The sequence below is a fragment of the Meleagris gallopavo genome, chromosome 5 (genome assembly GCF_000146605.3).
Source record: "Meleagris gallopavo isolate NT-WF06-2002-E0010 breed Aviagen turkey brand Nicholas breeding stock chromosome 5, Turkey_5.1, whole genome shotgun sequence".
Classification (NCBI taxonomy): Eukaryota; Metazoa; Chordata; class Aves; order Galliformes; family Phasianidae; genus Meleagris; species Meleagris gallopavo.
The window spans coordinates 16,199,220-16,222,066 of record NC_015015.2 but is presented as its reverse complement, the minus strand read 5'-3'; the positions used below and the strand labels follow the sequence as shown (position 1 = coordinate 16,222,066).

Sequence of the window (22,847 nt, the reverse complement as noted above, 5' to 3'; positions counted from 1 at the left end):
TTTTTTTATGATAAGGCACCAGTAGAGGTTGCTCAGAGAGGTGGTGGATGCCCCATCCATGGAGGCATTTGAGGTCAGGTTGGATGGGACACTGAGCACCTGACTTAGTGTAGGTGTCCCTGTCCACGGCAGGGTAGTTGGACCAGATGGCCTTCAAGGGTCCCTTGCAACTCAAACAGTTCTGCGAAGTGCTATGAGAACATATATTGTGCTGACCCTCTCAGGGAGAACAAGGAAGGAAAACCCAGTTTGCAGATGCACCAAAGGCTAAAATGAAAATGGAAAACCATGCTGCCCAACATCCTAACTTAATTCCAAGGAACTATTCACCTTAGAAGTTAAGCATAAGTACCGACAGATGATGCTAACATGCCCTTAGAATCAAAGAATTCTGTAGCTATGGGACACGGAAAGAAAACAAACCACAGGAATCATTTTAACAGCTCAATTACTTTCATATTTTAAGAATAAACCTTTTTAATAATACAAACCTCAAACTTCACCCAGTTGCATTAATTGTCATGATTTATACAGTTATTATGCAAGACTTGTGGTCACTTACATCTTTCAGTACAACTGCCATTAGATTTAATATTAACTTCTAATTAAACTTCCCATCCATTACACAACTGTGAAACATGAACAAGACTAAGACTATTCCCTTCAGAGAGCCTTCTTCACCCTTGTGCAGATGTGAAGACTGCATTGCAGAGGCACTGGTGATGATAATTCACACCAATTCATGTTGCTTTGGTAGATTATGGCGGAATGTAACGGACAAAGAAAAATCTTAAGAACAAATAAAACAAAACAGAATTGAAGCTTGCAAGCCAGTAGAAAATGGTCACCAACTTTCTGGCCAGGCAAAGTGGCTTCCGCAAGTATTCAGAAAAGTCCAAAATGAAAAAGATGATTGAGTAAAAAAAGGTCAGTAGAATATAACTCCATTAATAGTGCCAATAAATTGGTGTTTGTGATTAAATCAAGCTCGAAAAAGCAGAAATCATCCTGACAAAACCAAAATCAAATACAGAAGTGTGCTGGTGCCTTTTATCTACTCGCTATAATGTGTTCCAAGTTTACGATAGAATAGCGTGGTAATGCCCCCGAAACCTGTGCAATCAAGTTACTCATTGGATTATTAAGGAATGGAGACAAGAGTGAAAAAGACAACTGGCTTAAGGTGGAGAATTACAGAAATAAAGAAAAATTGCTGTGTGGCATAGAGCTCAGCTGAGACTTGTCATATAAATATGCAAACAAGACATGTACTTTGTCTAAAGCACAAGGAAAATTACTGATAAAGACAAGAGCTGCCAAATAACTTTTAAATAGTGCAATAATGCAAAAATACACTTCTGAGCTTGTTGCACCATTGTCCCAGGTTCTTTCCTGTATTATTAGGGAGAGGAAACTAGAAAAAAAAAAAACTGACAACAAAACAAGAAGAGGAAAAAGTAAATAGGATGACTACTTGGCACTTTCTATAATGTCTTGTTATCTAAAAAGTACCAAATAACTCCTAAGTTTGTAGACATTCTAGAGCCATTTACCTTCCCCAGGCCCTTACCAGGTGCAGAGAATCACTGTCTATTTTAGTGACAAGTGACTCAGAGAAAATTCAGTGCCTCAAAGCAGTTTCATTTTCACATATAAAAATTTAAGTTGGGAATGAGTCTATTTGTGACTGCGATTTACTAGCTACGTGACAAAGAATCAAACTTAAGCACCATTTTTAGAGAAATACTAAGGAGTAATGAGAAGCACATAAACATAACTTACTGTTAATTCCCAACTTTAAAGGTACTTACACAGGACAAATTACTCAGAAAAACAGCAAGTGGCCAAAAAGCCAGCCAACACTCAGAAGAAAGTCTGAACTGCTATGCACTTTGATTATCCCACTCAGCCTTTTTTCACTCCCTTTAAAAAGGAGACTCACAGTGATCACGATGCTACATCTGGCCAAAGTTCATTCCCCTCAGCTTTTTTATGGAACACGATACAGTGTAAAACAGGATTTAGAAGACAGAGTTAAAGGAAGAATTCACTAAAAGGCAACATGAAAACATTTACCCTAAAGGTAAGCTCAGCCTTATCACACTGAAAACCATAAGTGTAATTTTTCCATTCACACTTACTATTGCTCTCAAGGCAACCAGCATGGTGCAACCAGCACAAACCCTCGATCAAGTGGAAGAGGTGTGAAGTAGGCACTCCACGTGATTAAGTTCAACCACAGTTGAAATTAATTGTGTTCTGGAATGATTAACTCCTGTAAATTTAGTAAGACAGGCTGGTGACATGTTTCAGTGAGAATAGTGTTTCAATCTCCCTACAGAAAAATGAAGGATTTTGTTTTGGCCCTGCCTAATCCATTCACCAACTGCAGGGTGCAGCCCTCTCCACGCTCCCCTGCTAGGAAAGGCAGCTCCATCTTCTTGTGCTTTTCAAAATAGTAGGCTTAGTGGTTACAAAGTTCATATTTTAAAGTGCACTGTCCTTTTAACACGCTTTCCCTTCTTAAAAAAGAAAATAAAACTTTCTGATACCAACAGTTTATAAAAATAATAGCTGCAATACTCCTCTAAAATTGCAACTTAAAATCAAGTCGGAATAGCAAGGATTCAAATATGAACAATTAAAAACATTCTTTCAGCAGAGAATTGCCAAGCAAAGCCTTACATATTGCCTTGCAAGCCTCTCCCAACAGCACCTCACAGAAAATCCATTCTATTTCTTCCAGCTGACAACCTCAAAAAACAGAGGTCTAAATAAGTCCATCCTTCCCACCAGTCACCTACATAACTGCAGGTGTGGATGTTGGTGCAGCTTTTCCATCAGCTCTTCCTCTGTCGGTTCTTCCAAAACATCTCTACAAAGAGAAAGCATGGGTTGTTAGGGACAACAAAGGGAACTTCTCAGCAGTTGTTGCATCTCAATGTCCACACTGCAAGAACACGTGCTCGTTTCATTCTTGAAAAGTGGAATTAAAATTGCAATAAGTTGATGCTCCCTAAAGATGCATCTACTTGCCAGTGATCCATCCTTTACAGATGTGTCATGGAAACCAGCAGCTGTTTTCCCATAAGGAGCAGGGAAACAATTTCCTGCGCACAGTACAATACAACTGAAGGTCAGTAAGTTTGTTTTCCTGAAAAAGCTCCCAAATGAGAACATGTTCCCAACGCTACTATTGAATATCCAATGTGCACCAGAAGTTCTACGTGTTCATGATCATCAAGTATCAACTCACCACCCACAGTTTCATAATAAGCCAAGAACGTGCATCATTCTTGTTTCCTCATCGTCCATTTTCTTCTCCCCCTCAGCACAGCTCCCCCTACTTCCAATACCTCTTCTCCCACCACAATCTTGGCAGAAAGCATATAAAGGTTAGGCTCACGACTCAGCTTAAAACAAGCCCAACTAAAGCACGTACTGAGATTCACCAAGGTAAAAGATGACAGTTTACTTCTAAGGAAGGAAATTAAGAGAAGTCTTGTACCCTCTTGCAACAAGCACTAAGAGATAAACAGAATATTCTAAATCAATCAGCAAGCCCAATTTAATTCACCTGAACATTAGTTCAACTGTCCTCTGGTATTCAATATCTGAGAGAGACTCTCGATGACAGCGACGGTCCCACTTGTGAATAAAGTTCTGGAAGACAAAAGCAATGGAAAAAACGGACACCATAACACATCTTTATAGTGAATAAGCTGTAATAGATAAACATTCACATCCAACAAAATGCCGGTCACTCTTGTGACAAAGTTTCAAAATAAAGAAATGCACAATTGTCTGGGGAAAAGAAAATGCTTCCTGAACATCTGGGGAAAAAAGGATGGGGAAAAAGAGCAAGTAGACACACAAAACCAAACTGCATTTCCCAGAAGGTTTTCTGGGCTCTTTTCATTTCCCATACAAATCATAACCTTTTATCAGGACTTAACATCAAATAATACTCCTTCTTACCTCTAGAAGTAAAGCTATGAAGAGATTAACCCATATGACAGAGGAGATCAACCACCAGGCTACAAAATAAATCTTTGCCCACCTGCAGATCAGATTAAAGGAAACAAATGAGTCTGTGGGTCTATGATAAAGTATGCAGCAAATAAACTCAGCCTGCCTGAAAGTGACCAAAGACAGACATGAAGTCACATTTTTCCTTCAAAGATTATACTAATAATGTAAAAGAAGATCTGGATCTGGATCTAACAACAATCTTGACTTTTCATTCAGCTAGCCAAACAGATTTTGTTCCTCAACTTAACATACCTAAACAAACCACAAAAGGACAGGAAAAAAAAAAAGACTAGGAAAGGATGTTATGGATCACAGAAAGATCTACCTAGGATGGTATCCTTTTAGTGGCCAACAGCAGCAGCAAATGGAACAATTGCAAAAACACAGCAAAATACCTACAAGGCTATCCCTTAAGTGCTCTTCATCTCCAACCACTTGCACTTTAGAAATTTCTTGAGCTAGAGGTGGATTCTGTTCACTTCAGATCCCAATGGATTTCTCTTGTGACTTCTCCTGTCATCACCAGACCACAATTAACTCTTAAGACACCTAACAGCTTGTAGAAAAATGCTCCATCTTAACCACATGCTGGGTGAAGAACCGCTTCCTTCTGCTTGATTCAAACTGCAATATTTGATATGTGGATGAAACCAGGACTCCACAGAAATCAAACAGCAAAACTCCCAGGTTACTGCACTGAAACGTGACCAGCCAAGGATCACTGCAGCAAGTGACCAACTCAGAGGCTATCCTGCTAACTCAAAATTCCCATAAAACAGTGCAATACAAATGAAAGATATGCCCAAGATTCTAAGCCTACCAAAAGTTATTTACCCACAGAGTAAATACAAAAGCAATCTAAAATAAGTTACTGTGATTCACTTACATCTCTTCTGCACAATTGACTCTACAGTGAGAGCCACCCAGCGAATGTATGTTGCAAACCTGTTTATAATTCACGTTTTTTTGGAACAAGAGAACTATCAAACCAGTTTAGAACACCTTCTAAACGTGACCATAGCTTTTGCAGCAGCAAGTCATTGAGTTACATAGTTAGTAGTTTTTCCTACAAACCTGGAATTACCCAAAAGAAAAGTAAGAAGCACCTCTCTTTATAAGATTATAGGAACTGTGCTATCTGTGCAATTCTCGTTTGTTTACAAGCCAAACTGATACAGCACTGTATCAGTTTTATTACTGCTACTTACGGACTTGAGTATCTCGAAAATGCTTCCAAGAAGACTTGCCAGTTGTTCACTACCATCACATCCCAGAGAGTCACTAACGCTGCCTGAAGAGAATGAGGAAAAGAGAAGCTGAGCGAATGCATCACATATGCATCACATACTTCAAAGTCTCAGAAAATGAAGGGCAGCATCAGGCAGAGAGGGAAGGAGAGCTAAGACAGACTCACAGCAAAGTCATCAAAGTTGTTTGGCCAATATTCCAGCTGCTCATAGGTGCCACACTGCAGAGTGCCATTGTTATACGTTGTATTAACAAGACTGTAAGAGAATGATAGTCTGATTTGAGCATTGCTATCTACATACTATCCCTTAAAAACAAGATTCCTGTGAGTACCTTGTAGAAATTTAAGTATCTCATTTGGGCAGAAAACAGAGGAAATCGTTAAATTAAGTATTAAAGCTACAGCGGGTTAAAAATTTTGAGCTACAGGTGAGCTTTCTGCAATTCCAATACAGTAAGAAAAAACTGACAGAGTAACAAATGAAAAAAGTCTGTGTGATCAATGCAAAGGCAGCTTCAAATACAAGAATAAAATAAAAACTTAGAGTCACAGTGTTACAGATGCACTTGAAAACTATTGAGTACTACTTTGAATAGTAATATTACCTGACATTTCCCATAGGAACCACAGCACCTTTAAACAGCATTATGCCAGTTATAGCAAATGCATAGAAAACCACCTGGAAGGAATACATTTAGGCATTAGTTTTGAACATTTCTGCCACTAAATAAGAAAACAGTGCAATTAATACAGAATTCACCTTAGTATCACAGGTAAAGGGCAGTGGTCAAGAAAAATGCCTGGAACTTCTCAAATGAAAATACTTCTTAATAACTATACTTTTTAATAGGTGTATATACACACACACACACACACACACACACACACACATAAATAATTGTTGCTCTTACTTTTTAAAATCCCATTTAACTTTCAGTTAAATGTAAGTAAGAAGTCCTTTGTTTTACAACAGCTTAAGACAAGATGAGTTTACAGACTGAGGTGTCTTTAGTACATCTCTGTGTTTTGATGGAAAACAAAGTGGAGAAGTCCACAAAGAGAAGGAAGACTGCACTGCTCTTTTTAGACATTACTGGAGTTAAGTTGAAGCTGCCATTCCACAGCCTACCAGAAGATGGGGCATATGGCCTTGAAATACAGTTGACTATTCTTTGATAAAGATATTTTATTTAAGCAGGTGTATCATCTGAGAAATTAGCTAATGAGCTATATTACTTCACCAGCACAAGTTCCAGGAGAAAATTTGTTAAAACCTTTAGCATCAGCTGATAATGTACTCAGATGTCAACACGACAGAAGCTCCTAGTGCCTCAAGTAAAAGCAATTTAAATTAATGGAAGTGGCAAATGCTATGGCACAATTGCCTCACGATTAGTGAAAAACTACAGTTCACACTCCTGGCATGATGGACATTTTGCAGTGGATAAGAACCACTTCATAAGCATTAAGTCTTACAGACATGAGTAGGGACACCAGACTGAAATGCTAAGGCATAACTGATAAAGAAGAACTTGACTCTATAACTACAAGCTCCTGCCATTGTAATTATGACTGTCAGGAATCAAAGGATCTTCCAGCAGAACACTAAGCCCATGTACAGCCATGGCAGTAGCAGCACAGCTTTGGGATCCTACAGTAAAGCACAACGGAGCTCACCCAAAGAGTGCTACTCCCCAGGGCTCTGACATTTGGCAACTCAGCTCTTAAAATGTACTTTTACCTGTCATAGAAACATAGAATGGTTTGGGTTGGAAGGGACCTCAAGGATCATCATCTCCAACCCCCCTGCCACAGGCAGGGCCTCCAACCTCCACATCTAAAACTAGACCAGGCTGCCCAGGGCCACATCCAACCTGGCCTTGAACACCTCCAGGGACGGGGCATCCACCACCTCTTTGTGTTGCCTGTTCCAGCACCTCACCACTCTCTTGGTAAAGAAGTTCCCCCTGACATCCAACCTAAATCTTCCCTCCTTCAACTTAAAACCAGTTCCCCTTGTCCTGCCTCTATCTACCCTTGTAAAGAGTCAACACCCTTTTTTAATCTCCCTTTAAATACTAGGGGGGGGGAAAAAAAAACAAACTATTAAAAACAAACTATAAAAGCTAACGTCTCAGTTGGCACACTCCTGAAGCATTTCTCAGTTTTATGCATAGGTCCCAACAGGATATATGACTTGCATAGCAGAACAAAACTGCTACCAATTTATCCTTGCACAAGACAACATTATTTCAAATTGCAACATCAGACAGGACACAACTGAAGATAAAAACCAAGATTAGCAATGATAATAGCAAATATTTTTGGATAAACTGACTGACAAGCCAGTTTTAATTTTGATATACAAAAAATACTTTAGACAATGCCTAACATACAGCAAATCTTTGGTCTTTAACCATTACCTCAAATTTAAGTATCTTAACAAAATAAAACTAAAATACTATAAAAATAATGCCCCACACACTCATTTGCTCTGCCAGGAAGACAGTTGCAAATCCAGAAACTCAGGAGTTAGGAAATGCAGCCATCAACATCATGTGCTGTGACACATCCTTTAATCATACATTACGCACATCAAACACTCTTTCAGCATGACAGCAGGGGATTTCTGAAAGTCCAATGTCCAAACACACAATATCTCAAGATCTTCCCAACTCAAAATGATTTTAAAGTTGTTACGCTATCTAATTTTAAGATAAGCAGATCAGGGTAAGGAAAACCAGGCTGCTTCTAGAAAACAGGTGATTTTTTCAAAACTGTAATATCCAACCTGAGACAAGTACTTCAGGAAAGTCTTAAATAACCTTTTAAGTGTGCTCCTAAGACACACTGATAGCTGAAGTCGAGGCACACTTTGTGCAGGCCAGAACAAAACAGCAGCTCATTACAATACTGAAGAACTGCCTGATTTCGGTGAAGTGTTAGAAGTCACAGAAATTGACATCCAAAGGCCCTGGTTTACTTCCTCACTGTCTTTCTTACAGATATCAGCATAATAAAGAGAACGTGTTTAACACTTCTGCATCATGGCTTACCACCAGGATTCCTGCAAAGGCTCTCAAGTTTTTTACCAGGTCCAGCAACGTAGTAACAACCAAAGACATGAACTGAAACAAAGCAGAATTTTATACATATTACATTTATCATGCTACCACTCTGCATAAAATTATTTTTACTAGAAGGAAAACTGAGATCTGTCTGAATGCAGACAATCTTTCGTACAGTGATAACTGCATGATTTAAGAACAGAGCCATACTCCTTTTCATAAGCAGATATCAAGCTAAATTTTAGGTATGCTCAGACACGGTGACCTAAAGGGCTAGGTATAAGACCAGAATATGGAGGAAAAAAGTTTAAGTGTCCCACAGCTCCAGAGAGATTGACGTGGAAGCATTTCTAGTCTACAATTCCCACCCATGCCATGACCTCTGATCACATCAGGTAGATACTTAGTATTTTAGTTTAATAAAGCCAAGTCCCACTCCTGATGGGAATTCAGACATAGCTTTCAAGCAAATTTAAGTGCAGGATTATAACTGTCGAAGTGATTTCAGATCATGGGTGCTCTGGTGTAACTACTCATAACTGGAAAGTGAAGAGAGGAACTCCTAAACAAGCCTCTGCAGGATCAAAACGCCCAGCAGCACCCAGTGAGAGCCTACCAGCTCCCGAGTACAAAGTTCCCCAAGGACTTCATATCAAGTCACTAGCTGAGGCTGAAGCCCAACACAAACTGTGCAAGAATTTCTGGATGCGTTTCTCTACACATTTTATAATGTCAGCATCAGCTACAGCAACATCAACAGGACTTCCCCACCACGTCAGTAGAGAAAATCAGCTAAAGAGTTTGCGAGGTGCTGTGCAATTGTCTGGACAGTTAGAGTGCAGACTGAGGAATTACACTCCCATTCAGGTGAGACAGAAAGAAAAGCTAGTGCACAGTACTGGGAGAGGCTTTCACAAAATTTATAATTTGATCACCAAAGATATCAGAAATGCGGAGGAATAAATAAACAACCTTCATATTAGGAATGATCCGCAGGAACCTGAACACAATGAACATGTTCACCAGCCGCACCATATCCCACAGGGATAGCAGGCCCACAAACTCTGGTCTCCTAGGAAAGAAATAACACATCAGAGAAACAGCCCACCACAGAAAGACACTAATGAAGTTATTCAGCCCTGGCTGAAATTAGTCTTCAAAGAAAGCATAAAGCTGACAGATTGCCCAGTCAACATTCTTTCTCATGTATGTATTCCATAGACAATATCCACACGCTTCAAATCTCAGCTCGAGCATTAGCTGACTTTTACACAGGCATGCTGGGCACTCCTTGCTGCAAGTGTGGGCAGGTGATGGGGGAAGGAAAGATAGCAATGACAAAACTACTCCTTGGTAACAGATGCTAGATCACAATTTGCATCACAAACATTCAAGTCTAGCTTTAAAATCATCTAAGACAGCAGCACACAGAAGACATTCTAGAATAACAGTAAAAAATCTCAGTCTTGTCTTTAAGATGTTACTTGATCTGCAGATGTAACTGCAATTGTGATTAAAGGATGGATCACAGAACATGATGTTAGTGCCATCTGGAATCTTCTGGGCTGTAATCTGTTTGCAGTGATGGACAAAATAACTGGTGCTTCAAGATACTGTTGGAGTGCAAACAGCTGTCTATATTCAAGAATCACCCTTGAAAGTAAGATTTACGAAGTCCTCCAGAAGTTCTTTGCTTTTCTCTTCTGATATGGCTGAACATGTATTTTAAAAATGGAAACAATCACTCCCATGCTTTTAATGATGAAAAAAGATTAAGATAATTATCCAAGAACCATTTCAACTTAAAATATATATATATACAAAAAAAGTCAAGAGACCTGTGCTTTCTGTTCCAGTACAGATGAACAGTTCCATGGCAATTTCTCTACTAAATTTTGCAACATGAAGTTTAGTGACTACAACAGGGAAAACTTGTACTAAGTTTGGTAAGTTATGCACTAGGCTGATAATTACAGCAGAACACCACACGTGTGCAATAATGTGCACATATACTCCCCTGATCCAACCCAGATATCCAAGACAGTGTAATGGTCAAGAAGATTACTTACCAACCAGGATGAGGAAATCCATACTCAGCAAAAGTTGCAATCTCCAAAACCTTCAGACAGAGGAAGAGGAAAAGTGTAAAAAAAATCTTTTTAAACTTGGTAATTTTGAGGCTTAAATATTACTTACCTTTCTCAACAGAAAACATTTTCAATAGCTTTAAGCCACTAATGACTCTACTTATATACTCTGGTATTGCTGTATTTGACAATTCATCCAAATTAGTCCTAAAGTGATGCATAAAAAGATACTGAGTGAATTATATTGTGTAAGTTAGGTTTCAGGGTTTTTACCAAACAGAATTAATATCCTGCCACTTTTTTATTCAATAAGGATGCTTAACTACATTACAGACATCCTTGTGAGCAGAATGCTTCCAAATAACATTAAAAAGGCTGCCTGCAAGAGAGCTCAACTTCTCCAGCAATTTCTTCAGGAAAGGGACATTCAAAGTAACATTCCAAAGCACTCATGCCACTGCAAAACACAACACTGGCTCAAACTGTTCAACTCAGCACATCAGTGTTCAACTAGGAGTAATCCTACTGGCATCCTGCTAGATCTTGCAGCTCAGTATCACCCTAACCAACAAATGCAGGAATACAGAAGTTAACAACAAAACAAAACAAGCTTACCAGCAAAATTGTAGTTAGAAGTCCATCAAACCTATTGCTTGGGTATGATAAGTATCTTTTCAAGCCCATTGCCAAGATTTTCAACAACATTTCCACCAGATAGTATATGATGAAGAAGCAGTTGATAGTCTTCAGACCACACAAATGATAATAAAGATTAGAATTAACCACATTAAAGGAACAGCAATATCCACAGAAATACTGTTGCGTCTTACCCCTAAGAAGAAGTCATCTCTTTCAGAAGGCTGCTTATCTGCATCCAACACCAAAACCACCTTAAATAACAATGAATCTTTCATGAACCCACTGCTTTACTGCTGAATTTTGCAACAAGAAAAAAATTGTTTTTCTTTCTTACGTACACAGATAGAAACAATGTTTGCAAGGGCAACAACATTTCCCAAGTAGCCAAAGTAGGGATGGCCAAAGGCAAACTGCATTTTCCTCATGAAATGGGATCGGTACTCTGGACTGGGAGGATGCTGAAAAGAACACAACAATTACACTGAGAGGCAACACAAGTATTTTAATAACAGTGCAGGGAAAAATAGCCCAGTTTCAAATTTAAGAAACATACCTTTGCAAAACAAAACTTTTCAAGCCCATTTTAACTACATTTAAATAGGAAGCTGTTTTCAAGCCATTATCACCAAAAAGCAAAAGTGTTGGTGATCACGGCACAATACAAGATAATAAAGGGAAAAGTCCAACCTCTCCAATGCCTCAAGCAGGTAAATTAACCAGGCTATTAATTGCATATATTCCTTCCACCACTCCCAACATTCGTCTCCCTCAAGGAGAGGGAAAGATCTTAGTTCCACATAAATACAGAACTGTTCAAAACCATGCTAACTTACGGCACTCTCTAAATAATGATGAGGTAGATACGTACTTGTTTAATGGCATCCTTGTCTAGCTCTTCAAAGAGCCACTGGAACTGGGCAGCTGACAGCTGGTCACAGGAGCATATTTTGAGTGACTTCACATGAAAGAGAAAGCCAGATCAACATCTGCATTAGGTGCACCTTCAAGAAGTACCACCGCTCTCAGACTGGATTTGTGTACTTAACTAACAGCACAGCCTGACATAATCACAGAGCAGAGTGCTATTTTCAGGCAACTCTGTTTACACAGCCCCTATCCCAGACAACGACAGAAAGCAACATGTGTATCTTCACACTGGAGCCAGCCAACTGCTGGCACACCGTTACCATCAGCTCTACGTTGTCCCCTTCTCTTGGCATTAGTTCCTAACATTTATCTCCAAGACCTGCTGCAATTTGGTTCTTAAAAAGTAATAATATTTTTGGAACAGTTTTTCTGATACCATACCTGTAACTTTTGCATCCTGTATCTCCCGTTGAGCTAATTGCTCTATCTAAAAACTGCAGTGCAAACGGCAACATTAAGGCTTTAAATACGCAAAACAATTCTCCCTGAAGCCTGACACAAGTATCAGAACTTAGAGGAAGCAATACAGTTACATACACCCCCCCCCCATGTTCAAATGGTAAAGATACACCAAGCTGTAGGTAGCAGCTCCAGACCACAGTGAGAGAGATTTTGTTTTCAGAGATAAACCAAAGCAAATCAGAATTTTGGTTCTGCAAAACAAAGTCTTCACCTACACCACCTATCAGTGAATGCCTTCCTCTTCAAATCAACCACAGGAGTGGCAGTCTTAGTTTGGAATCATTGGAACAAAAGCTGTTACTATGCAAAGACCAGCACATAAGCAGACACTGATCTGGACTCAGCTCACACTCTTAAAGAAAGCAGGACACAAACAGCTGTGCTGAAGACTGCTGCTCCTAATCAGCGCTGTGATTAAAAAAAAAAAAATCAGTTTCCACAGCTGTCCCAGCAAGAGGGTTTGACAGTCTCCAAGGATTAAGAACATCCAGCTCTTACCATCATGATTGCTTGCTTGCTGCGAGAATCCATTTCAACTTTCTGCAGCACTTGAAGCAAGGCTCCCGCACTAACATATGACCTATCCAAAAGAAGATGAGCTTAGAAGATGGGTCCTGAAAGAGACATCTTGCCACGAGATAATCAATGGTTCTGGCTTTGTTTTCTTCTTTTAAAGCAAATAAAATTAGAAGCAGCAATGAAAAGAAAATATCCCATACAAGTCCCAGACAACTCACTATAAAAACCCACTTGAAGAATAGAATAAAAAAATAAGCAAAGCTGTTGTTTTTCAAGGAAAGATCTTCAATTCATATAGTGTTCTGTTTCTGAAGAAACAAACTTACTTCTGACAGATTCTTGGTGATATGAAGTAAAACATTCAAAGGTAGGCCAACAATAATGTACAACGAATGGAACTCATCCAGCTGGTGAAGGGGATCTCTGGCTACACAGCACCCCCTCTCAGGGAGCAGTCAAGGGGCCCAAGAGATGCTCCCCCTTCAGCAGCTGGCCCTTACATGAGCCCAGGATGGCTCCACCCTGGGCCCTCCCCTTCTGGTTGCACAGGCAGCACAGGTGCCAACAATTTGCCAGTGAACCCTGGGCCAGCCATACATCTTCACCAGCTCAAGCCATGGCCCTATCAGTTTCCTGCATACACCGAAACGAGGGCTGAAAATTTGGTCTTTTGTGCCGGCTGCACTACTGCCTCAATATCCACCACTCACTGTTGTGCATTAGCAGGAGTGTCTTTTAGGGAAGAAAGCACTTCAAACGCAGCCCGGATTCCCAGCCGTCTTCTGAAGAGGGAGGACTGAACGGATTTCTGCACAAGAAAGACAACACACGTTAAGAAAATAGGAGGCAGTCTGCTTAACACCGGTCTATGGGAAATTCAACCAGATCGTGGAATCATCCGAGTTGGAAGGGATCTTCAGAGATCACCTAGTCCAACTCCCCTGCGATGAACAAGGATAAATGGTATGATACATAAAACAGATGACACAAATGAGATCTGTAGACTATTCACCTAGTCCTTAGGCAAAGCCAACTGCAAGCTTCAGAGAAGGCCTTGTCTATCTAACTCAATCTGTTTCCAAGAAGTCAAAACACTGCTTTCTTTCCCTTCCTGCCAAAGTCCTCATCATCAGCTACTAGATTTCACTGTTAAGATACCAGACAGACACTCCCACAGTTTAAGGGGAATTGTTAAAGGATCAAAGGTTGAAATCAGTGAGTCCAGTCCTACTAAAAGGACTTGCAGACCAACAGGAAAACCCAGCTCAGATAACACACTGATCCTCTGGCACTCCCACAGTCTTACAATTGGAGAAGACACTTCCTAGCTCTCACTCCTTACAAGAACTCTGTTCAAAGGAAGGAAGAAACCAAGCAGACAAGGCTCTAGACTTCAAACAAACACAGTTTACTTACACAATAGGAAAATGCTGTTATTCTAAGCTAGAGAAGCCATCACCACACTGATACACAAAACAAAAACACACACCAAAGCACAACCTTAACCTACAGCCCAGCAGTTCAGCTGTCAGACAAACTACGTTTGGCCAGTCTCTTCTCAGTGGTACGTGGAGACAGGACGAGGGGAAACAGACATCAGCTGCAGCACAGGAAGTTTCGCACGAATGTGCATAAGAACTTCTTCATGGTGAGGTTACGGAGCACTGGAACAGGCTGCCCAGGGAGGTTGTGGAGTCTCCTTCTCTGGAGATATTCAAGTCTCGCCTGGACGCCTACCTGTGCGACCTGGGGTAGGGAACCTGCTTTGGCAGGGGGGTTGGTCTCGATGATCTCTAGAGGTCCCTTCCAACCCCTACAATTCTGTGATACGTTTGTGTAGCACAGCCCCTACCCAGTCATTTACTGGAAGTAGCAAAGATGAACTTGCATTGTACTTATGCTCTTCCTTCTTTTTAAAATACGCTTGCCTCAGCTCACTGCTCTCCTACTGCTAAACTATTCTATCTCAACGAGAAATCAAAAGAACTTACATCTGTTTCCTACCAAGGAAATCCAGAGCATTCCTACCTGGAGACTAAACAACTGGTGCACCTAATACAACAGAACACGCTACACAGCTTGTCAATGAAGGAGAAAGAACTTGTAATGCTCAGTTTCATCACCACCACAACTTTCAAGTTCCTTCCACAATTTGTGGAATCAACTACACTTACTTTGTCAGCTTTTACTTCTCTTATAGACACCAGGATCAGCAAGTTCTTTTTAGTGAAGGCTTCTCATGCTGTGCTACTCTGAGAAATTAAATGCTGGGCTTTGCAACAACAGCTATTAAAAAAGTATAGCAGTCCTTGTTCATAGTTTTTGTTCTCACTTTTGTTTTTCTCATATGCTAGTCACAGTTGCACATTTGATGAGCATACATAAACGTGATTTTTCTCACCCAAAAGGCATCAAGCTACAACAGCACACATGGATAAAAATACATACATCAGTTTTATGAACCTTTCTCATCTTAAAACTGTACTTACTATAGGATTGGCATACTTTGATACACAGTTAGATCCATAAACACCCAGGATTTCACAGCCGTAAGGTTACGGTAGAAGACAGACGTCGGCAAAGTTTTACTCACCAGAAGGTACCCGCGAAACTGGTTGTAGATTATTGCTGTGAGTAGGTTCATCAGAAATAAGTTACCTTTTGAAGAAAAAAAGTGACCAGAATTATTGAGATAGATGCTTGTTTCTCAAAGACGCGTCGCATTTCTCTGATTCTAGGCCAACAACTATTTCAATCTAAACATTTTTACATTGTACAGTATACAACACAATACTCAAATTTCTCTCACACCAACCAAGAAAAAGAATTAGCTTTGACAGTAACCAAGAGACATTTCAATCACATTCCAAATGAGAGGTAGCTATTAGTTTTCAAAAGACAAAAAAATAAGATTCACAGACTTCACAAAACTTTCCCTCCTAAGATGGAAAAAAAGTCAGTGTATCACACGAGCACTGCAAAGAAGTTTCAGTGCATACAGCAAATCACATGTAAGAATTCAAAAGAATTCAAAAGACCGTCTTCTTGAATTTCTCCTCTAAAAATAAAGTTTAACATAGTACATGCAGCTGTGTATCTGTTCTCTAATGGTAAGTTACAAAAAACCTGAACTATTTAATAAGTGCTTTTTGTGAAACTTATCTTGCAAGACAGAACATGGTCAAGAAATAATGATTTTTTAAAAAGCCAAAAAGGAAAACTTCGCAATGAAGCTCTCTGAGAAAAATAAACCCCTTTCTAGCTGGCATGCATGAATGTCAAAGCTACACTCCATTTAAGTTAATGAAGACAAGCAGTGACTTACCTAATACAGTGAAGAGTATGAAGAAGATGGAATATGCTCGGTTCTTAGAATAAGCAGGAATCATTACTGCAACAGATTTAATTTAAAAATATATATTATTAATTTAATATTTAAGAGGATAAAAAAATAAAGGAGATCTTTGTCAATTTTGGGCAATTGGCAAAAGCTCTCATACAGCTCTACTTCAGAGCTGTGTATAGAAATTAAAGCAAGGAAATACAAAAAAATCCTAAGCAACTTCATGCACAAATCATCTTTGCAGAACCTTTCTAAGAGCTTTCAGCTGCAAGAACAATTACAGCAGTCTGACAATACTTCACCTTTCATTGATTCATAGAGACAAGAGTTATTTCTGAAGCTGAGTGCTCACCATCAGGGTTATTTGCTGTAGTCAGCAGGACCAGCAGTGATGTCAGGGAATCCGGCAAATTCCGAAAGTAACCCACCCATTCCTTATCCTGTTGACCATCCTAGTGAAAAACGCTCACTGTTATCAGAGAAGCACTTAGAATCACTAAGACCAACTCACCAAGAAAATGATACATACAGAGATAGTTTTAGTCAATAATCCATTCCTTATGCACACAATTAGATCTGCCACATGGAAAACACAGGACAAGCATAAAAACTAGGACAATGTAGTGGTCCTGCAGGAATACAGTGCAACCACTTATTCACAGTCAATAAAAAACATAAGGAAAAACAGCAAGCTGAGAGAGACAGGTGGCTCCAAACAAAAGTTCCATCCATCACCTCAAACGCAGCAGGGACCATAAAGACATGAGCAGACAGCATGGGGATCTAAAGCTACCCTTGATTGATAGAAAAAGCCAAACGAGAGACATTAAGGGTACCAGAGCAAGAACAACTCTAAACAAGACCTAAATAAAACATATCACAGACTGTTCCCATATTCAATCCAAATTCACATAAAAATCAAGCAGAAAATTGGAGCAGCTTACTTTTTATTCTAGCTACACAATGTTGTACCCACTTGTTTTTTTCCCAAGTTCAAGTAGAGACAGCTACAAAAGATGCAGAGTGCAAACAGTACGAACATGAATCACACACTACAGAATAAACAGCCATTAAATCTGCTGAGAAGAATGGAAAACTGCACCTCTAGGGCATATATCCAAGGCACTGTGCAAATCTAGAGGCAAGAATTTTATTACTAATGCATCTTTTGAGCACACTGCCTGGTTAGCTACAATTAGTTTGTATGGGTATCAGGTCAGAGAATCTAAAAAGGAAAAATAAATAGCTCTCTGTAATTTGTTACTTTTTTACTTAAGTGTATTTTGAAGTGTCTGGTGCAGGTATATAAAATGTATTCCCATCTGCTGGGAAAGATTACAACTGAAATTATACGTGACATGGAAATATAATACAGAGATACTGGATTCAACTAAGAAAAGGGGAAAATAGAGCTCTACTTCTAATTCCAGAAATTCTGTAACAGGAATTCAAGGAATTTGCTGATCGTAAGAAAGACCAGAAGCTCAAGAACAAACTGCAGGAGGAATGAAGGCTCAGTAAAGATTAAGGAAAAAACTAAGATTACTGCAAAAAGTACATAACAAGTCTTAGTGATCATACAAACAAGGCTGTGGAAGGCCTTATAAAAGGAAAGGAGTGCAGTACAAAGAAGGATACATAAAGATACAGGAAGCTTAGGAGAAAGGACACCCCAAAAGCACTTGAACACAAAAGTGACTTTAATCACATTTCAAATAAGCTTTCGGGAAGTGAGAAGAGAAACAAAACAAAAATAAAAAGGAAGCCACAAAAATCAGAAGCCAAAACATCAGAAAAATGCAGGCAAAAACCTACCAAGGCAAGGCCAGGGATACCAGTACTGCAGATAGCTTAACATTGCAGTAAACTTAACAAAAAGCTAGATAAGGAAAGAAAAGAAAAAAAGAAGATGTGAGATAATAGAAACAAAAAGCACCGGGATTAGGAGCTGTGGACACAGAACAGCACAGGTGGTTTCAACTAAAGCAGAAAAGTAACGCAAAGGATCGACTGGAGAATTGTAAGAAGTTGCTCTATTAGCAGCCTTTAAACTTCTCACTTGTGAGAAAAGCATCGGCACCAAGAAGGTGTGGGACCATAAAAAGTCTTCTGTGCAACTTACATCTCTCTATATAGACTTCAAACTCATCCCAGTGGGTCTCTCCCAGGGAAACAAGTTTCACCAGTTTGATTAGAAAATCAGACATGCAGCTACACCAGTAAGCAGAAAAGCAGTGAGATCTACACACCAATACAGCTGGTTACCTTTGTTCGAGCAAACAGCAGCATGGCAAACATGGTAAAGAGAGACAGATGAACAGCGAGTAGTAGAACAACACTATTGGAAAGAACACATCATGTGCATTAATATCAACATCATCCTTAATGTCCTTTGCTAGAGATACAAAAATAGCCAAGGGTATTTTTTAAGAAACTACATGGAGCTAACGGAACACCATCCATGCTTTGATTCATAGGAATCACACCTCTTCAGAACTTCTTAGCATGAGCTTAGGCAGTTCTAAGGTCTAAGAGATTCTAGCATGTTTTTCTAAAACCATTTGGAAATGAAAAGCCTGAAGTAAAGCATCCTAAAAAGAACACAAAGTACTGTGTGGTATTCATGGGAGAGGGACACCTTTGTGCCCTACCCATACCTCCCTGGGAGGCAACGTTACAGTAACATGGCATAGCCCTTTGCCCAGCTGATGACTCAGCTCTTCCCTTACAAAAGAGCTGTATTCAACAGAATTAGAAATGGGAAACAAAAAAGAAAGAAAACCACTCAATCAGCATCAAAAAAATCTTCCTTGTCACATCAGAAGCATTCTGGAGAATTCTTACAGAATACAGGAGCCACAGAGTTACTACAGCTTCCCATCCATCACTACTTGATCTCGGCGACCATTTCCAGAAAGCTACTGAGGCCTCACACTCCAGGATGCAAAGGGTAACTACAGACTTGCTGTGAAGGGATGCTTTCTGTGCTGCTACCTACCTTGCCATTTCAGGCAACGTGCTGTTGATACTTTTTAATGTTTTCTTCATCATCGAAGAATTCTGAAGGAGAAAGAAAGGACGAAGAATTCTTCTTATTCTTACAGTCTGCAAAACAAAACAGTGGATCAGATGCTGAGCTCCCATGAGGTATTAGTGGTCCTAGTCTGAAACGTGTGTTTGTTAAAACAGATCTAAATATATAGACAAGCTTGAACAAAAAAAATAAAAATCAGTGCAAATCAGTGCAAAAGGCTGTTCTCAGAAGCTAAGTCTGTCCCATCAAAGTCAAAAAAGGCCTAAAGGAAACTTTATAGACCTCCTTTTAAAAGAAAAACTGTTTATAATTAATGGTCTAGTGAGGCTATTGAAATTTCAACTTGCATTTTTAAAGAAACCTAACTTTACTGCTGGGTAAACATGACAAACAGGTCAAGTGATTGCATTTCTGCATTTTTTGCCAAGATCCATTTCAAGAAGTGAATCAATAACAAGCTGCTTTCAATAAAAATAGACACACATCTTGAAATTAGGGTTTGGTTTCAGTCTTCAGCTTTTTTTAACATATTAGTCTGCTTATTACACAGCAATTTCTGCCTCTGACAAGGCCTAGAGGCAACTGCTCTGATATTCCTTACAGACCCTAAAGCAATTAAGCTGTTCACATCTCAGTATTTTTACCATATTAGCATTTTCTTAATGCTGACTGCAAGCAAGTAACAATAAATTTAATCCAATGTGACCCATCTCACCCCCTCCCTTAGCTCTCCAAGGCATCACACAGCACCCGCTGTGCATCCCTCTGCAGCTTCTTCTCCCTGCCTCACTGCCCAGACACATTACACAGTCTCTGCAGAAAGCAGCAAGCACTTCTTACCTCTGTGCAGAAAAAGCTCAGCGACACAACCCAATCAGTAAGGGAAATAATTAACGTCAGGATATAAGCCATCAGCCATTTATTTTTCCAAAATTCTTCCCATCCAATTAAGTAACTCTGGGGGAGGAAAAAAAAAAAAGCAGCACAACAACTTAAAACAAATTCCAGCACCTATATGAAGTCAGCACCAATTGCTTTTCAAGTATTTCTGGTTTTACATTTGTGCTCTTTATAAAGAGCTCCCTGAAATCTAAAAGTGCACCGATGACAGAATTTTTCTACAAGTCTTTAACTGACATCAATGGAACTGAGAGCTGCACGCAGGCCACGCGTGGCAAGAAGTTCATTTAGTGAAGTCATTCAGAAACAAGGACCCGAAGAACAGCTCTGTTTATTACAAAGCCCAACTTCTACAGCCTCAAACTAGCAGCCAAGCCAAAGCCATTCATTCAGAGCCAGGTGGAAGCGCTGCTCACCTTCACAGACACATCAATCATGAAGACCAGGAAGCACAGCAGCTCAATGCTTTCGGTCAGGCCGCACGGAGGATCCCACGCAGGAAGGCGGTATCGCACATCTGATGTGACAGTAAGCGAGGACGGTGTTTCAATGAAAGCCAGAGCCAGGATTATGGTAATGGTCAAGCTCAAAATCCTGCTCGGGTAGAAATGAAAGCACTCGTAATACAGCACTTGAATAGCACGCTTTACATGAACTGCAGTAAGGCTGTAGTAACAACAATGCATTACAACAGCAACCGCTGGCATTCACATAGCCTTAGGTGGGGTGGTTTTGAAGCTAACGACAACAAACAATCCTGCTAGTATTTAATAAGGTTAGAAATTGATATTTGGAAAATTAACACACACTGCTGGGCATCGTACCAATAATCTATCATGCAGTAGTCCTATGGCTGTTCCAGAGAGCCATATACTTCATAAAATGATATGAGTTGGAAAAAACCCTCAGAGCCATCTGGTCCAACTCCCCTGCAATGGACAGGGACACCTACAGATAGGTGAGGGTGCTCAGAGCCCCGTTCTGCCCGAATCTGAGCATCTCCAGGGATGGTGCATCAACCACCTCTCTGAGCAACCTGTGTGCCAGTGCTGCACCGCCTTTATTGTAAAAACTACTTCCTTACATTCAGCCTAAATCTCCCCCCTTGTAGCTCATAACCATTTCCCCTTGTCCTATCACAACAGACCCTGCTAAAGAGCTCATCCCCTTCTTCACCACACTTTTGTACACCTTGCTGCTTTCCACTCCTGTCTCATCTACATGTACATTGCTTACTTCCTACAGTGTGTTCTAAAGAATAAAAGGACAATTATTTAAGTATTCTTAAAAAAAAGAAGAAGAAATAATAATTTTTAAGACTTACTCCTGACCCAAAAAGCACAAAGAATAACAAGTTCTCACCACTGGCAAATTCTTGAATAATACCAGCGATACAGCCACAGGGATTTAGAGTCCACACGATGATTTATAGATCGATACTGTAGGGAGAAAGCAAATAAAAGGATCATTGAACCATTACATGTGGTCTGCATCACAGAGAAAAATAAGGTTACAAAAATAAACCACGCCCTCATCAACAAGGCTCAAGGCTTGAGACAAACCCAATTTCACAAGAAGATAAAGAAATTACTGCATGAGTTATTATTATATGTCACCAATGACTATGCCTTGACTACAGCCTATGTGGGTGCAACGGGAAAGATTCTACTGAGGTTTTCTCAACCTAAGGATCGCTCCATTATTGGATAACCAATGTGGCAGCACTGCCCTCGTTACATGTAACAGCAGCTGGAGTAACTCACAGTTCCACCTGCTTGCCAAAGAGCCCATACACTTGGTTCACCTCTCCAGCACTCCTTCCATTCACGGATCTTTTGCTTTATCCCTCTAAAAAGCCGTATGATGCACACAACTGTGAAAATAAGCTTCGACTTACACCCCTACACTAGGGGAACAGAGACTTCCACGCATCATCAGTTCTGCTCAAGCAAACAGTTCCAGCTTCTCCATTGAAACCAATCTCAAAGTTTGCCAGCTCTGAAGCTTTGTAACCATGTTTTGAGGCAAATCACAGGGTTTGCCCAGATGCTAGCTTAAAAAAAAAAGGGGGAGGCACATCCACCCACAAAGCAGCACAGTCAGCGCCCGCTGGGCAAACGGGAAGAGAAGGCGCTATTTCAACACAATGTCATTGGAAAAAAAACAACACATTTCTTCTGGGCAGAAGCGCACTGGAGCTGATGTACCGCAGGGATTTGGGGTTCTGAGCTGGCTTTGCGGAGCACGGCAGCGCCAGGTGACAGCAGCGTGTCACGCAGCCCGGTTGGACTTACTTGTATCGCGTCTTCGATAAAAACAACGGCCTGGTCGACGCGGAGGTCCTCAGCAGCTCCGGCGGCTGCAAAGTTAGAAAGAAAGAAAGAAAGAATGACTCGCTGCACGCTGCGGGGCTAAGAGCCAACAGCAGCCGCACCGCCCCGCTCCTCCTCATAGAGGGACACAGGTCGACCCAAGCCGGACGCGAGACGCCAGCACTCTAGGAAGCCCCCGGGACGGCAGAAGCAATCCGCGCTGAGCCGGTGCGGCGCGGTGCTCAGGCCGCCTCCGCCACGCACTCACCGCCCCC

The 22,847-nt window shown here is 40.4% G+C and overlaps 1 protein-coding gene across 1 annotated transcript; it reads right to left on the bottom strand.

Moving 5' to 3' along the window:
• Window positions 1-431: 431 nt before the first annotated feature.
• On the bottom strand, window positions 432-22,671 carry TPCN2 (two pore segment channel 2; the record flags this gene model as incomplete). Its single annotated transcript, XM_010711285.2, has 24 exons — window positions 432-2,875; window positions 3,578-3,663; window positions 3,979-4,060; window positions 5,241-5,323; window positions 5,447-5,537; window positions 5,887-5,960; window positions 8,338-8,409; window positions 9,322-9,421; window positions 10,419-10,468; window positions 11,052-11,180; window positions 11,267-11,326; window positions 11,414-11,533; window positions 11,944-12,030; window positions 12,963-13,044; window positions 13,694-13,791; window positions 15,577-15,641; window positions 16,309-16,374; window positions 16,679-16,778; window positions 18,592-18,664; window positions 19,325-19,431; window positions 20,201-20,317; window positions 20,677-20,854; window positions 21,623-21,699; window positions 22,555-22,671. Coding segments are annotated over 24 exons (2,193 nt in total), but the record flags the coding sequence as incomplete, so codon positions are not given.
• Window positions 22,672-22,847: the final 176 nt, after the last annotated feature.